The sequence below is a fragment of the Panthera onca genome, chromosome A3 (genome assembly GCF_046562875.1).
Source record: "Panthera onca isolate mPanOnc1 chromosome A3, mPanOnc1 haplotype 2, whole genome shotgun sequence".
In the NCBI taxonomy this organism is placed as follows: domain Eukaryota; kingdom Metazoa; phylum Chordata; class Mammalia; order Carnivora; family Felidae; genus Panthera; species Panthera onca.
This window is the reverse complement of record NC_138341.1, coordinates 40,154,521-40,170,192: the sequence shown is the minus strand read 5'-3', so window position 1 is coordinate 40,170,192 and position 15,672 is coordinate 40,154,521. Positions and strand designations below refer to the sequence as shown.

General features: G+C 52.8%; 1 protein-coding gene across 4 annotated transcripts; it reads right to left on the bottom strand.

Moving 5' to 3' along the window:
* Positions 1–5,029: 5,029 nt before the first annotated feature.
* Positions 5,030–14,117, bottom strand: SFTPB (surfactant protein B). 4 transcript variants are annotated; one of them, XM_060655993.3, is made up of 11 exons: positions 13,983–14,117; positions 13,530–13,657; positions 13,136–13,207; positions 12,621–12,746; positions 11,885–12,037; positions 11,546–11,635; positions 8,930–9,113; positions 8,612–8,772; positions 7,642–7,722; positions 7,046–7,130; positions 5,030–6,913 (listed from the first exon to the last, which is right to left on the bottom strand). In XM_060655993.3, exons 1-10 carry the CDS (start codon positions 14,044–14,046, stop codon positions 7,068–7,070), a joined length of 1,122 nt encoding a protein of 373 aa, XP_060511976.1. In that variant the 5' UTR covers positions 14,047–14,117; the 3' UTR covers positions 5,030–6,913; positions 7,046–7,067. The 4 variants fall into 4 exon arrangements, with proteins under 4 accessions (XP_060511976.1, XP_060511978.1, XP_060511982.1 ...); XM_060655995.3 differs by having other exon boundaries at positions 5,030–6,100; XM_060655999.3 differs by having other exon boundaries at positions 5,030–5,707.
* Between the last annotated feature and the right edge of the window lie 1,555 nt (positions 14,118–15,672).

Here is a 15,672-nt window from a genome sequence, read left to right as displayed (position 1 = left end):
GAAATGCTGCTCAGGTCGGGGAGGGGAAGTCTGTGTTGTTGAGCCCATGTATAAGCCTCTGTTGGCACACAAATGTGGTATATGTTGTCTCCAGAAGCAAAAAAAACCCCAAAAACCAAAAAACCCTACCAAACATTGGCCCTTTTTCTTTGGACCTGCCTGGGCAGGTGGTAGGGTTGTGGTGACAGGTGCTGTGAAGTACAGCAATCTGTCTTTCACAAAGGAGGGGATATTTTGTTATACTCTAGACCACACTGTAGACCCCAGAAACTTCTCTGAGGTGGCAGGCCCCTGAACTGTTCTAGGGTTAAATCTCACTGTCTTGTTTGCTTATGTCTTACTAAGATACCTAAAGTACCTGGGGCATCTGAGTGTCTCAGTTGCTTAAGTGTCTGACTCTTGGTTTCAGCTTAGGCTATGATCTCATGGCTCGTGGGTTTGAGCCCCATGTCAGGCTCTGCAGCTGGCAGAGCGGAGCCTGCTTGGGATTCTTTCTCTCTTTCCCTCCCTCTTGGTCCCTCCCCCACTGGCACTGTCTGTCTCTCTCAAAATAAATAAACTTAAAAAAAATACTTGTTATTTCCTGTTCTTCAAATGACATCATCATAATGTCAATAGTATAGTACACTAGTGTGATATTTTGTGGAAGTCAGGGTGATCAAGATGTCTGTGAATGGCATTATTGTAGAGCAAGAGAATAGACATTGTCCTGAGGCAACACTGTGAAGGTGTACTGTTGGGCTTGTCAGGTGAAAGCAACTATTTCTGGTGAGCTTTATAAACTGGTATGGAGAGAAAGGAGCCAAAGCAGCATGCCAAGGGCCAGGGGCAGTGCTGTGTCAGTAAAGATGCTGTATCTGGGACAATTGGCTTCAATTGGAGTCCCCATCTGATCCATGTGACTTCTGCACAGGCCCTGTCATTCTAGTCTAAGCTCTTGCTAGTTGCTGTTTACAGTGGTCCTCTAACAGGTCTCATCCCATTCCCTTGTCCCCTCCCCCCCAATTCATTCACACTTTGGCCAGACCAGTCCTTTAAAGCACACACCTAACCAAGTGTTTCTCCCCCATACCCCGATCTCCCACTGAAGACATTTTGTTGGCTCTTAGGATAAAGATGGAAGTCCTTAGCCTCTCAGCCTCACTTGGGAAGTTTCTTCTGGTCCTTGATCCCAGCTCACTGTCATTCGTTCCATCGCTCAGATGTGCCACAAAATGCAGGCCTTTATGCCATCTGCTTCCTCTGCTAGGGGTGCTCTTTCCCTTTTAACTTGCTCTTTCTTCACCTCTCTGACCTCTCATACCTCCTCAGTACCGTTTATCTCTGATTGATAGCACGTATCACACCTGAGGTATTCGTTTTTTTTTCCCCCTGTGATTCTTTGATTAGTGTCTGTCTTCCCAGCTAGACTCTAAGTTCCAAAAGGGCAGATAGGAACTGTTTCTTTTGTGCCCAGCCGTAGGGAAATGCTTGGTACTTAAGAGTTAGTTGTTAATGTTCATCGAGCAAATTATATAGTGCTAAGTCTGTGTTCTCCATACCCTTCTTTCACACAAATATTTTTCTCTCTTTAAACCCACCCAAGATGGTGACAATAGACACCATTCCCTAAAAGGGTGGGGACCACTGTCAGAGCTGACCGTCATGTTCTGTGTGCAGAAGCTTCAGGTCCTTTGTGGGTGACACGTGGCTTGCTTCCACCACTGCTGTCTAAACCAGAGTCATATGTTTTTATGACTGTGATCTCCACATTTGCTTCCACTTTTGGAGCCTTCAGGCTCTGGCTGGTCTGAACCATACATAAGAAAGAAGTGGAATTCATGTTTTCTTAGCCAGAAGTCACAAAAGAAGAGATAGACACGTGGAAAACACAACCTAAATATAAAAGACATGACGGGGTAAAGTTTGGGGGGGAGGGGTACAAAAAGTTGTTTAATTTATGAAAGCACGGGGACAGGACCCATGGGCAGAAAGAGCTGCCGTGACGGTAAATTTTGCAACGTGAAGTAAAGAAATGAATTTACCTGATATCTTTTTACTGGCAAGACAATAAAAAGAATAGTTCCATGGAAAATTGGGCAAAAGCCCCAAATAGACATTTCATAAAAGGTAAAATGTAAATGGCCAACGAACATGTAAAAAAGTTCACTTAGTAACTGAAGAAATGCAAAGTAGAACAACCAGGGAGGTCATTTTTATATTTTAGATTAGCAAAGATTTGAAAGATTGCTACTACTTAGCTTTGTTGAGAGTGGAGAAGGGGTACGCGTTTGCTATTGGGATAGAAATTGGTACAGCTGGTGCAGAGGGGTAGTTCGGTAATGCAGCCTATATTAAAAGTAAAGATGTGCATAGTTTTTGTCCCCAAAAGTTCATGTCTTGGGATTGACTTCAAGAAAATAGACTAGTAAATAAAGATGCAAGAGCCAGGATTTTTATTTTCCACCACACTGTTGACAGTAGTTGTTTAAAAAAGCGAAGAGGGGGCGCCTGGGTGGCGTAGTCGGTTAAGCGTCCGACTTCAGCCAGGTCAAGATCTCATGGTCCGTGAGTTCGAGCCCCGCGTCAGGCTCTGGGCTGATGGCTCGGAGCCTGGAGCCTGTTTCCGATTCTGTGTCTCCCTCTCTCTCTGCCCCTCCCCTGTTCATGCTCTGTCTCTCTCTGTCCCAAAAATAAATAAAAAACGTTGAAAAAAAAAAAAATTAAAAAAAAAAAAAAAAAGCGAAGAGTTTGTATCCAGAAAAAAATATATCATGTGACAGTTACCAGTGATGACAGATGACTATCTTGACCTGGAAAGATTATTTTAATTTTATTTTATTTTGCTTTATTTTATTTTATTTTATTTTTATTTTACTTATTATTTTTATTATCTTTTAAAGATTAAAAAAAATTTTTTTAATGGTTTTTAAATTTATTTTTGAGAGAGAAAGAGTGCAAATGAGGGAGGAGCAGAGAGAGAGGGAGACACAGAAACTGAAGCAGACTCCAGGCTCTGAGCTGTCAGCACAGAGCCCAGCGCAGGGCTTGAACTGACGAACTGTGAGATCATGACCTGAGCTGAAGGTGGACACTTAACTGACTAAGCCACCCAGGCGCCCCTTAAGATTTTATTTTTAAGTAATCTCTATACCCAGTGGGGTTCAAACTCACAATCCTGAGATCAAGGATCACACTCTCCACTGACTGAGGCAGGTGCCCCCAAAAAGATTATTTTTAAATGAACAAAGCAGTTGTTCAGTTTACAAAGCAGCATGTGTAGGATGTTTCCATTGTTGTAAATCTGTTGTGTCTATTTTTGTTTATGTGCAGAGAAAAGTTTGGAATGGCCTATAGTAAAATGTTATAATGATTGTGTTGTGGATTTTAAATCTGTTATTAATCAGGGGGACATAAAAGTAACTGTCTTTATTTCTTTATAACTGAATTCATTTTGGCTCTTAAGCCCCCAAAATATAATATTTCCATTTGAAAGTGACTCAGTTCCTTGTTTAATAGTCAGCTCCTCTTGGGTTCCTAACCACTGGATCCTCCTTCCCTTTTCTCTGGGAATGATTTACCAGCTGCCTGGTCATGAGGAGAGGTATTGGTGATGGTGCTCTCCCTGGTCCTCTAGGTCTCCCTCTCTGTGTGCCTGCTCTTCTCAAGGTCCACAAGATCTGTCAGTGCTTTGTCCCCAGTCACGGGCTCTTGTGGGCCCACCATTTTGTCCAGAGCTGATTTGGATGGCTTCTTGGGCTATGGGGGTGGAGTTGCTCTTCTGTGTCACTGCAGGGAGCACTCTCTGAGGCAGTCCTCAGGCCTGTCTGCCTAGGTCCCTCTGTAAGGCTGTGTTTTGTACTCTTTCTAATCTCCTGTTGGAGGCAGCCTTCTCTAAAGGACTTGTGTTCTCCTCATGCTGCACCCTGGAAAGTCCTCTCTGCTCTTAGGCCCCCACACCTCCTGGGGCTTCTCCTTTCCTACCCTGCTCTGGGGGTGCAGGATACTGGGTGTGTCTTAGGGACCCTCTGAGTCTCAGCTGTAGCCACTTCCTGCAGTTCTCTCCTTCCACCGGCTGCTCGATTCCTGACCTCCTGTTGAATGAAGCCTCCTCTTCCATTATCAGGAGCTCGTTCCCACACTGGCTTCAGTGGTAAATTATTTTGTTTATTTTTTAAACTGTTTATTTATTTATTTTGAGAGACAGAGAGAGAGGGGAAGGGGCAGAGAGAGAATCCCAAGCAGGCTCCGCACTGTCAGCACAAAGCCCGATGTGGGGCTCAAACCCTCGAGCTGTGAGATCATGACCTGAGCCGAAGTCGGACACTTAATCACCTGAGCCACCTAGATGCCCCTTTGGTGGTAAATTATCAATGCCTCACCTCCTTCATGCTTTGTCTCACCGTCTTCACAGCCAAGTTTTTAAAAAATTTGAAACTCTCTTCTCTTTAGAAGAGAGTCTTAGTCTTGTAATTGAAATAATGGCTTCCAAGACAATAGACTGCTATAGTTTTACAAAAATCCTCTTAAAAGTTCAAATTCAAAGGCCAAGGATTTGTGTACAACATCCTTACCCCAAGAGCACATTGTATAGAAAGCTTTTCCCTGGAGCTTGAATGGCACAGATGTGGGGAAAATGGATTAAAAATGTGCTGTCTATAGCTCAGTGTCAAAGTATACATCCTGCTCTAGTCCTTTTCTGGGATTGGTAGGATTGTGGGTGATTTCCACTCCTTTCTGAGTTTTCGATACTAAACATGTATTTCTTTCATAACAGGACACATGACAAAAGTTCTTTTATAAATAAAGAGGCACTTCCAGGCACCTAGATCTTTAATGGTAAAGGTTTATTCAGTTTTTTGTTTTGGTGTGTATTTTGAGTTTTTGGTACCCTAACCACCTCATCTCATCACAGTGAGTGGACTCTTTGGGAGAAGGGGTGGGGGCAGGCTGGAAGCCATTACAGGATGCACTGTGGGCATCTACTCTGTGAAGGAGGAGAATGACTAGGTACCCTCGGGGGGGGGGGGGGGGGCGCATCTTAAACAACTTTTTCCTTTTAGTATGAAGCAATAGATGTTATTAGAATTGTTACAGGTATTGTAGTACAGAGGAACCGATTTTTAGCACGTGCCCCAACTGAGCTTTGAGGGGAGAAATCCTAGCAGAAATGGAGTCATGCTGGAATTTCAATCAAAAGTTGGAAGCTCACTTTACAAAAAGATAAAAAGAAAACCCCTTTTTACATCTTAAAGTGACAGCTCTTAAGCTGCAGAACATTTCAAATAATGAAAGTTTCTCCAGTCAGCTTTACACCATGCTTGAGCCCTGCGACCTGATTTTTAAAAAAAAGTTTGACTTCATCTATCCATCTTTTATGGTACCTTATGTTCCCATTTTTTTTTATTCTTCTGAATTTGAACTTTGTGAAAGTATTAGCAAAATAATTGTAAAAGCCAGTATCTTGCACACGTGGAGATCAAGTGAGGCAGGCCCCAGTTTCTACCCCGTTGTCGTCTGGGAGCCAGGGAGGGACTGTGTGGCTGATGGGTTCCCCTGGACCCAGCTCCTGGGTGTTGTAGGAACTGGACTGGCTCCAGCGCAGTGTGAAGTCTGGCCGGAAGTTCCCAGGCCGGAGGCCCCCCCTTGCAGACCTCTTTCAGCAGATGCTGCCTTGGCTGTACCTCACACCCAGAGAGGATGGAAGTCGCACTGGCTTGGGCTGTGGCTAGAGACAGGACAGGTAAGACTGACACAGGACTGAGGTTACAAGCTGCAGGTTTGTGGTGCACCAGCTTAACGTCTTTCTGAGGAAAGGAGGTGGGGAAGGTGACTGTGGGAGTGAAGGGTGTTTCTCAGTGTGGGCAGGCGGCAGGGAGCCTGAGGAGGAGCCTTGTCACATGCAAGAACCCAAGAATCCTAGAGACCACCTTATTCGATCCTCCTTTGCCTCTGAGGAGAATGAGAGGCAGGGAGGGGGCAACATATCTTGGCTGGGGATTCATGGCCAGTTGATGGCAGAGTTGGGATCAGAGCTCAGGTCCTCTGTGTCAATCCGTTGCTTTTCCTGTTTCAATAGGCTGGAAGACCCAGCTCTTCCTGGTCCCGGAAGCCCTGGTTGCTGGGGAGAGGACACTGCCCTGGTCCCTGGGCAGCTCCCCGGCCCTCAGGGTTCCCCTCAGCTGTCATTAGGATGGAGGGAAACATTAATCTGGTCCCTGTGGGATAGGTCTGAGTTGGGGCAGACGCTCCCTCCCCTACAGGGGCTTGTGATTCAGGAGCAGGAAGAGTCGGAACCTGGGGCTTGAGCTCCAGGAGGGCACGGGGTTCATTGTTTTATTCCCATCTGTAGATCTTGTGCCTAGAATGTGGCCTGGCCAAAGGCACCCACGTTTTTTTAAAAAAATGAGTGAACAAATGGATAAATGGCTGTCATGTTAGGGGCTGGCTCTGAGCATATTGGCAAAGTGGGCCAGGTTTGTTCTCAGTGACACTTCAAGCCCATGGTTGCTATGTCTGTCGCTCTCAGGTTCATTTCCCTGTCCTGGGGCACCTGGTCACAGAGGCTGCATCTGACTCGCCCCTCACGCTCCAAGGTGCTACCTCTGACTTGGACAATGATAGGGAGAGAGAAGTGCGTCTCTGGAAGGCGGGATCCGATGATGGTGGGGCTCCTGGCGTCGGAGGAGACGACATTTTTGTGCAGCAAAGTCTGATTTCCCCTGAACCTCAGGAAAGGTTGGGCTTGGTACATCAAATACAGAGCATCAGTGGGTGCAGAGGGTGGCTGCAGCTCCCCTTGAGGGCCTGGGACAGGGCAGGGGAGGTGGGAGCTGGGCCTGGCACCAGCGGCAAGGATTCTGAGGAGAGGGTGTGAGAGAGGCCATTCTTGAAGTGGTGTTGTCAGCGACCCTCAGGAGCCTTGAGCTGTGGCCTGTGAGGAGGAGCATAGGGCAACCAGCAGCACTGGGCACCTCTTCCTGCTTGGGGAGCAGGGGGCTCCCTGTCCCGATGGGTGCAGGACCCACCCACCTCTTCCTCCCTCAGCTAGAAAGCCCAGACTCACCTGGCATGGCTTTGAGTTCTCATCAGAAGTGAGGAATGTGGATGCACTGGAGAGGACTGGACGTGGTCCCACACGCCCCCAGGACCTGCCACAGGGACAGCATGAGGGCCTGAGGCCTGTTCCCCATTCCCAGTTCCGAGGGGGACAGGAAGCTCCAGCTGGAAGGGGCAGCTTGCCACCTGCCACCTGGTGGGTGCTGTTGGTGTGAGACCTCTTGAGCCATTCCTGAGCCATGGGCCTTCTGGGTTTAGGGCCTGCAGAGGTAGGGTGCTTGCCCCAGAACACTCACTTCGCACCCCCTGCCGAGCACACACTGCTCAGTGAACAACCCCCGTCCCCAAATGTGCATCAGACCACACTCCTTAAAGCTGCCCTTCCCATATGTCTCCTTTTCTGTTTTGTGGCTTTTTCTTGACCCATCCGAGACTATCTTTTCTGTGTTAAAACAGCATGGGGGGACCTCCCAGTCCTGGGCCTGCCCTCCTGGGGTTGCCCTGGGCCCAGAGGAGCAGGGCCTCTGAAGATCATGGACGAGAGAGGGTGGGGGCTCTGGGATCTGAGGAAAGTCCCAGCACCAGCTGGGAGGGTGAGCATACCTGGCAGGTGGTGTGGGCATCCCCACCCCTGGACACTAGGGTCTGCAGCTGGGGCATGTGCTGTTCCACAAATTGTTCACACTGAGGAAGGGGACAGAAACAGGCGTGGGGTAGAACCGGGCCCATTGCAAGACTCTCCCACCTAACCGTCCTGGCCTCTCCCCTTATCTGGATCTCCCCAGGGCTCCCTCCTGACCCAGTGGAGATCCAGCCATCGGCCTCCACTGAGCAGCTCTGGCTGTGAACGAGCCGGCATGGGCTGAAATGGAGGTTTCTGTTGGGAAAGCCAGAGACACTGGAGATGAGGGCTTTGAAACTCAGGCACAGGGGCTGACCTGTGCCACCAACTCCCCCCCCCCCCCCCCCCCCAATTTAAAGCTCTTCTGGTCTTGGCAACCTGATGTTGGTGGGCGGTGGGGAGCCCTAAACATCACTGAGCAGGGCGGTACCATACAGAAACCTGCCTCCTGAGAAGGTAGTCATTAGGCTTCCCTCAGGGTTTTACTTTGTGAAGGGAATTTACTGTATGGACTCTGAGTCCTGGACTCTGGGACCTTCAAGCCCAGCCCTCTCCATAGGTGGGTTTGTCCCCAGTGAGTTACACTGAGAGGAGGGATGGGGCGAAGACAGGATGGGGGCCCTGGAGAGAAGGCCAGGCCCCCTTCTGCTCCAGTGGGCCCTGGTGTTATTCAGCTCCTCATAGATAACTGGGCCTCATTCTTTGCCCAGGAGGGAGGCCTGCAGGTCCTCTGGAGCCTGAGCCCTTCGTCCAGAGGCAACTTGTGACCTTAGCAGGTTTTGCCCTGAGTTATTGTTCCGTGTTTTTTTGGTCCCTGGCCTGTCCGGCTGAGCTCCCCAAGGGCAGTGGTCAGACCACTCTGTGTGTCTCTGACTGGGAAGACTTTCCTGGGCTCAACCGCTACTGTGGGCAGGCCCAGGGTCCCAAGTCCCCCACGTGCCTGTCCCGCACCTTTTGCCTGTCCGGCCAGGAGCTGAGGCAGGCCTGGCGTATTGCCTGCAGCATGGCCGGCCCACTGCTGTTCCCTGCCTGGCTGGTTACAAACGTGCAGAGGTGGCACGTGGACTCTTCAGGTAGCCATTCTCCGGGCAGGGACTCCAGAGCTGTGAGGACTAGAGAGGACACAGTGAAGACTGCTCCGCAGAGGTACTCAGTTCCTGTCCTGCTTGGTGCAGTGTGGGGGGACTGGGGAGGGGGAGGGTAGTGCAAGGCCAGGGGCAGGGGAAGAGAAGAGTGGGCAGTGGGAGGGGGCTGAGGCAGCAGGCTCACCTGGGCCAGCACCGTCCTCGTTGGAGCAGCGGAGGACGAGGCCACAGACCAGCTGGGGCAGCACGCGGCCCAGCAGTGCGTCCAGCAGGAGGACGGTGTAGCGCTCGGCCAGGCACTGGCAGATGCCCCCCACCACCAGGGGTACAATGTGACACACCTGGCCCACGGTCATGGCCAGCACACCCTGGGGTGGGGGCAGAGAGAGGGCGGGGTGGGACCTTCCCTGGCAGGATCTACTCCATGCCCAGCGCTAGTGGTTCTACCCTGTACTCAGACAGGTGAGCATCACCAAGGCCATGTGGTGGCCCGGGGCATAGGTGCAATCAGACCTGTATCTTTTCCCTGCAGACCCAGGGCTTGCTATGTTTCCCTGAAGGTGGATTAGCTCTCATTTGTGGCTTCTGGAGCCAGCATGTCCCTGGTTTCAGGAGCCCCTGGGGGAAGCAAGGAGTTTCCCCAGCCCATGCTGATCCCAAACTCAGCCTCCTAGCTGAAGGGCAAGGAGAGAGGCAGAGGTGATGAGCACTCTGGCTCATTCGCTCATCCTTTATTCATTCAATCAATACGCGTAAAGAAGCTGGATGCCACAGACTGGCCTTGGGTCTACCCCTGCTCACGGTCCCACTGCCCCCATTGCTGGGAAGGTGGAGTTGGGAGCGGGACACAGTGAACTGCACATCTCTGGGGTGTCCTACCTTCCGAAGGGATACATTTCACCAAATACTCGCACCTGCTTGTGTCAGAATCCACACTTGGCTCAACCTCCCCACTTTAGTGACAGAGGAGTGGTCCTGCTCTATCAAAGGCCAGCCTGTCGCGCACTGGACACCTGCCCCTACCTTCTCAAGTACTTCACCCCTATGTTACGCTCTCCCCCCACCTCACTGCTTCTCCCACCTGCTGGCCAGTCTCATCGGCACACAAACATGACTCACTTGTCTCTGCCTCCCTTCCCGGAGAAGCTTCTTGAAGGAATTGTGAATATTTGCCATTCTACTTCTTGTCCTCCCTTCTCCCTGGGGCCCACTCCATTCGGGCCTCTGTCCCCATCACACTGGTCGTGCCTGCCTCCACCTCACAGCAGCTCTCAGCCCCTCCTTCTTGAAATGCTTCCTTCTCTCTCTGGTTCTATGACATCACGCCATACTGTGCCCTCCCCTCCCCTGCTGCTCCTTCCTGGCTGTTGCTTATGCTTTGGTGCTGGCATTTCCCCTTGCTGAACCAGGCCTTCTCCTCCACCCTGTCCACACCATGTCCCTGGATGTCCCTACTCTTTCCCTCAGATTTAAATCTTGTCCACAGCCAGCAACTCTCAGATGGATGTCTCTGGACCTAAGCTTTCCCCTGAGGCTTGGGGGTATTCAGCTACCTGCTTAACATCTCCTTTTGTAGGGCACAGAGGCGTCTTGGACTTCATGGCTAAGGAGCGCTTTAGTTTTCTGGTCAAGCCTGTATATTCTCAAGTTTATGCATCTCAACTGGTGGCATCACCAAAGAGCCCGTTCCTCAAGGCAGTTGTCCATCCTAGATCCTCACTCCCAGGCCCCTCCCGTCACCCAGTCCCAGTGAGCCCGCCTTCTCTCACCGTGGTGACTGCAATCATCTCCTTAATGTTCTCCTTTCATTCTTGCCTCCCACCTGCCCAATCCGCTCTTCAAACTGTAGGAGAGCCATCTTTCTAAAGCGCGAATCAGATCACGGTATCCCCCTGCTTGAAATCCTTCCAGAGCTGCAGATTGCATTCACAACAAAAGCCAGTGTTTCCTAACTTGGCTTAGATATTTCCGCATGGCCCAGCAGTGCCTGCCCCTCTGTCCCCTTCTCCGACTGCTCTGCTGGGGCCCACCTTCCATGGCCACACTGGCTCTCTGTTCCTCAGGCTTGCCATGCCTGTTCTTGACCGTGACCCTTCGTCTGCCAGGGCCTTGTCCTCTTAATCCCCACCTCCCCAGAAACTCTCCCTGACCAACCAGCTCAGCCCCTCTCGTCATCGGTTTTGATTCTCTGCTCTGAACCTAACTGCAAAAACCCTTTCCCCCCACAGTGCCAACTTGGGAAAGTGGGGACCTTGTCCGCTGCTGTGAGCCCTCAGTGCCAGGAGGACTGCAAGCTGCCATCTGGGAAGAGCTCAGGGGGCAGGGCCTCGCTACCTTGTACCCTATTCCAAGGCAGGGCAGCCCTGGGCCGAGGAGACCCTGGGTGATGGTCACTACAGGTCTGGGAGACTCCCAAGTTTGGCGCGGGTAGGGATGGGGAATGCACCTGCAGAAATTCTCCTTTTGACAAATTAAAGCACCTTTCCTACGGAGACAACTGGGATTCTTTGCTATCAGATGATGAGCTGCTGGAGGACAAGACCTGGGTCATTTTCATTTTTGTTCAAAGTAGGGACAATGCCTGGCATAGACGGGGGGCTTTACAATTGTTGAGTGAACCCTAGGCCCCGGCAGCCCCCGGGTCCTGAGCCTGAGCTCCGGGGTCCCTTGTGAGGGGGCAATGCACCGATGTCTCCCCCCTGCCTACTTCTCTTGATGGGTGTGAGGAGGAGTGGGGGAGGGTGGAGCTGTGGAAGGGCCTGCAGAGCAGAGCAGCTCCGAGTATTCCTGGATGCCTCACCTTGGGAATCATGGCTTGGATTCGCTTGATCAGCATCCTGCAGAGCCAGCAGAAGGGGAGGGGGATGGGGAACCGCTGCTCCATGAGGTCCTTGGGGAGAGAATCGCCTCCAGGTGAGGCCTGCTGGGCTGGACACTGGGAGAAGGCATTCTCCGGGCTCCGCCTCCTCCCCCCCTCCTCCTTTCCCCTTCCTGCTTTAGGCCCTGCTTAGAGCGTCTTTTCCCTTTCTGGCTCTGCCCTTCCCAGAGCAAACACTTATGGGCCTTGGCTGTGGCCCCAGCTCTCTGGATTCCCATCTGTCTGGTATGAGGGGCCAGCAGTGCAGGGGGCCTCCCTCACCTGTGTATGAGGCCCAGGCCTCGCCTGGAGGGCTCTGGGCAGCACGGGGAGGGTCAGCTTGTCCAGCAGGGGGTCTGACAGCTCCGGCTCTTGCCCTGGCTCTGGACGCTCAGGTCTGCACAGGCCCAGGTACTTGCAGATGACCTTTGGGTTCTAGGGCACAATGCAGGGTGAGGGAGGGAGCCCACTTCTGCCCAGCCTGGCTCAAGGACTTGTACTAAGACCACTGGCTTTGAGCCTGGAGTGGAGGCCAGCAGGCTGGTTGGGAGCTGTGGCTTAGGGTTCTGTGGCAAGGGTGGGGGAGCCCAAAGGCAGAGGTGGGACTGTGTGGAGTGTTTGGGCAGGTGTCCGGGAACGTGTGTGAATGAGCACGAGGGTGTATGTTTGTGAGAATGGATGAGTGCAAGCATGGGTGTGAGAGTGTGTTTGTATGTATGAGTGACGGTGTGGGTTCTACGTGAGACTGAGTGTGTAGTATGAGTGTGTGTGAAGGGTGTGAGGGTGTGTGGTGGGTCTTTATAAGCCCACCGTGCAGGCCCACTCTGTATGGTATAGCGGAGCAGGTAGGGCTGTGATCTGGGGCACCTGGCTGAGGACCACTGCATTTCCTGGAAAGGCCATGGGTGGAACGTGGGGGCGGGGGGGCTGGGGTGTTGTATGTGTGGGTAACTCGGCATGAGTGGGCATGGGGGCTGTGCAAGGAGGCAGGTTGGAGGTGAGGTTGCTGGGCTCTCACAATCTGGTTCTGGAAATAGTCGATGACCACTGGGAAGTAGGTGTCGAGCATGTGATGGCACTGGGGCACGAGCAGCTTCAAGGGGAGAACGTCACACTCACGCTCCAAGAATTTCCGTATCGAGTCCTGGGAGGCAGTGGGAGGCCGACAAGGTTGGAGAAGGGACAGTCAGGCTGGCCTCTCTGAGATCTGTCCCCACCCGAGTCCTTGGATGCAGGACCACCACCAGGCGGACTGGCCACCCTCTCCCAGGGCTCTAGAGTTCAGAGAGTGCCAAGGAATTAAGTAGTTGGATATAGGGAGGGCTCTTCCCCCTTAGGAAAGACGATTTCTGGCTGTGCTGCTGAGCTCACTCCCGGGGCCCTCTCCTGGCCAGGAGGATCCTGGAGTCCCCAGGCAGACCTGAGCCTCACTTTTGGCCTGGAAATGGCTCCTATAGGGGGCTAACCTCTGTGCCCTGCTCTGTCCCCCAGCTGTTGGCCCATAAGCTTCATCCAGGATTTGGGCCTCATCACCTGTAAAATGGCCTCCTTGGTCATCTTGGTGAGGATGCGGACGATGTCCTCGCATTCCTGGCACAGGTCATCCTGGGGAGGGGGCCCCAGGTGGGGCACTTGAGTGGGGGGCATGCCCCCAGCTCAGGTGTGTTAGGCTAACAGAGCAGGTAGAGGCTGACAGGACACTCTAAGGCACAGGCAACTGCCTCCCATCTTATCCCATCCCATCCCATCCCATTCATCCCATCCTATCCATCCCATCTTATCCCATCCCATCCCATCCTATCCATCCCATCCCATCCATCCTATTCCTCCCCTAGTGGGGCTTGAATCCCCACAAGTCCATCCAGAGGTTACCCAACACCCTTTATACCAGACTTCCAGTCTCAGTGCATCCATGGGTGGTACTCACAGCTCTTACGTAACCCCAGACTTCCTGTAGGCAGTGGCCCAGCGCTCTACACTGCAAGGCTTGCTCCAGGCTTTGGCACCAGAACTCAGGGCCCCGGGCACAAGTCAGAGATGAGGCGGTCCGGTCAGCTGCAGTTTGGGGCCAGAGAAACCTTGGAATTTAGGCCACATCTGGCACTCTGACTTCACCCAATCTCCAAATCCAATTTACTGGGAGCAGTTGGCCATTAAACACGGTGAAGTCAGATAGCTCTGCTTTCCTGCTCTAGCGCCCACCAGCTGTGGAACCTTGGACAAGTCCTGGAGCCTCTCTGAGCTCATCTTGAAATGGGGCTATTGTACAAAGTAGGGATATGCCTGGTTCAGAGCCAGAGCTCAGTAAGCATGGAGATGCCCAGGATGTCTCACCTGGCCCCAGGTGAGAGGGAGGTGAGGAGAGGCTGGGGAGACTCACCAGCGCCTGGGCCACAGAGTGTGGAGAGTAGCAGCAGCCACGGCAGCAGGTGTGACTTGGCCATGTCACCTCCACAGCCTGGATACCCTGCTTGGGCGGGGGCCCTTATAATAGGCGGGGGGGGGGGGGTGCGGGTGTGTGGCGGGGGAGGGGTGTGGGGGCAGGGCTCTGTGGGAGCAGCAGGGACCTCAGTGTTTGCCTTTGCCCTGGAGAGCCCTCCAGGTGCTTTGATCCCTGCCTCTTCTGAGCAGTGACACTCCTGCCAGCCACCATCTCTCCACTACCGACTCCTGCTTGATGCCCAGTTCCTGCTCTTCTGTCCTCCTGCCCTGAGTCCCATGAGCCTGGACTACTGGCGGCTTCTGAGTGTCCACATCTGGTCCCATCTCTCTGGGCTATGGAGGAGACTGAGGCAGGGCCAGGGCAACCAGAATGAGCCCCCTCCCATTTCTTCCCCCGTCCCTCGAGCCTCCTCCACTCTTGAGCAAGCTTTGAAGGGCTTCCTGCCTGGCTCTTGACCCTGGGCAAGCACTGAAGGAGCAAACCCAGGACCATCCTAGGCCACCTACCTCTACCCTCTCCTTACTCTTTTCCCAGAAAATTCCTCTGGTTCTAGGGACTCATGATTGTCATTACTCAAGAGAGCATTTACATGAAACGAACAAACAAAACCCCCCAAGGTCCCAAGAGTCTGAGACAAGGCTGTGGGGATGAGATTTCCAGAGTGTCTCTGAGCAGCCCTGTCCAGTGATGCTGCCTGTGTCCCCTAGGGACCCCTCCAGGGTGGGGGCTGGGCACAGCTGGTGGTTCAGGAGAAAGAAAGTGTCCTCTGCAGTGGCACAGGCTCCAGGGTCAGGTCTCATTTTGGGGGGCGGGGGGGGACGTGCACCCTGGGGACAAGCTCACCACCTGCCAAGGGGCAGACACTACTGTGAGTGCAGGGGTAGAGAGCATTAGCTTCTTAGCTCCTTGTCACCATCTTGGCGATCAGTTTATCTGATGACTGAGGCACCCTCTGCAGTGGAGGCTCCTGGCATCTGTGTTCCAAGAAGCGCCCTGATACTCATGGTGCCAGTGGGGCGGGAGTTAGTGCCACTGTGCACAGGATGGTCATGTGACACGCTGGGGGTCCCCCAGCCATTTGTGTGGTTTCTGTGGGCCTCAAGCCCCTGCCAGTATGAGAAACACAGTTGCCATCAGGGAGCGTGTGTCAATGGGTGATGAAAGATTGGGAACAGGGTGACGTGGGTACACTCCAGGAAGGTGGGACTGGAATGTGCTAGTAGTTTACTAGGTGTGGAACAAAGGAGCCAAGCCGGATGCAATCAGGACTGAGTGAGCAGCAAAGCGGGCTTTGCGGATGGCTGCCTCCAGGGGACACTACTCAGGGGAGTCTCACAGCTCTAACAAGGAGCCCTCAAGGCCAGTAGCATCCATGGTGGTTTCTCACTTAAGTCCCTGGGCAGCGCAGGTTGTCTTGGGTGGGGAGGCTCTGCTTCCCAAGGTCATTCGGGAGCCCAGGCTCCTCCCTCTGTCTGTCTTCCTGTCTGCAGGGCTGGAAGTCTTCCCCGGGATCCTCTACCTCTGGCCGGCAGGGCAAGGAGAGGAAGACTGGAAGATATGAGGACAGTGTGGGGGCTGGGCCTGGGAGGGGTGCCCATCATTTCTGCTGTCAGCTCATTGTCCAGAA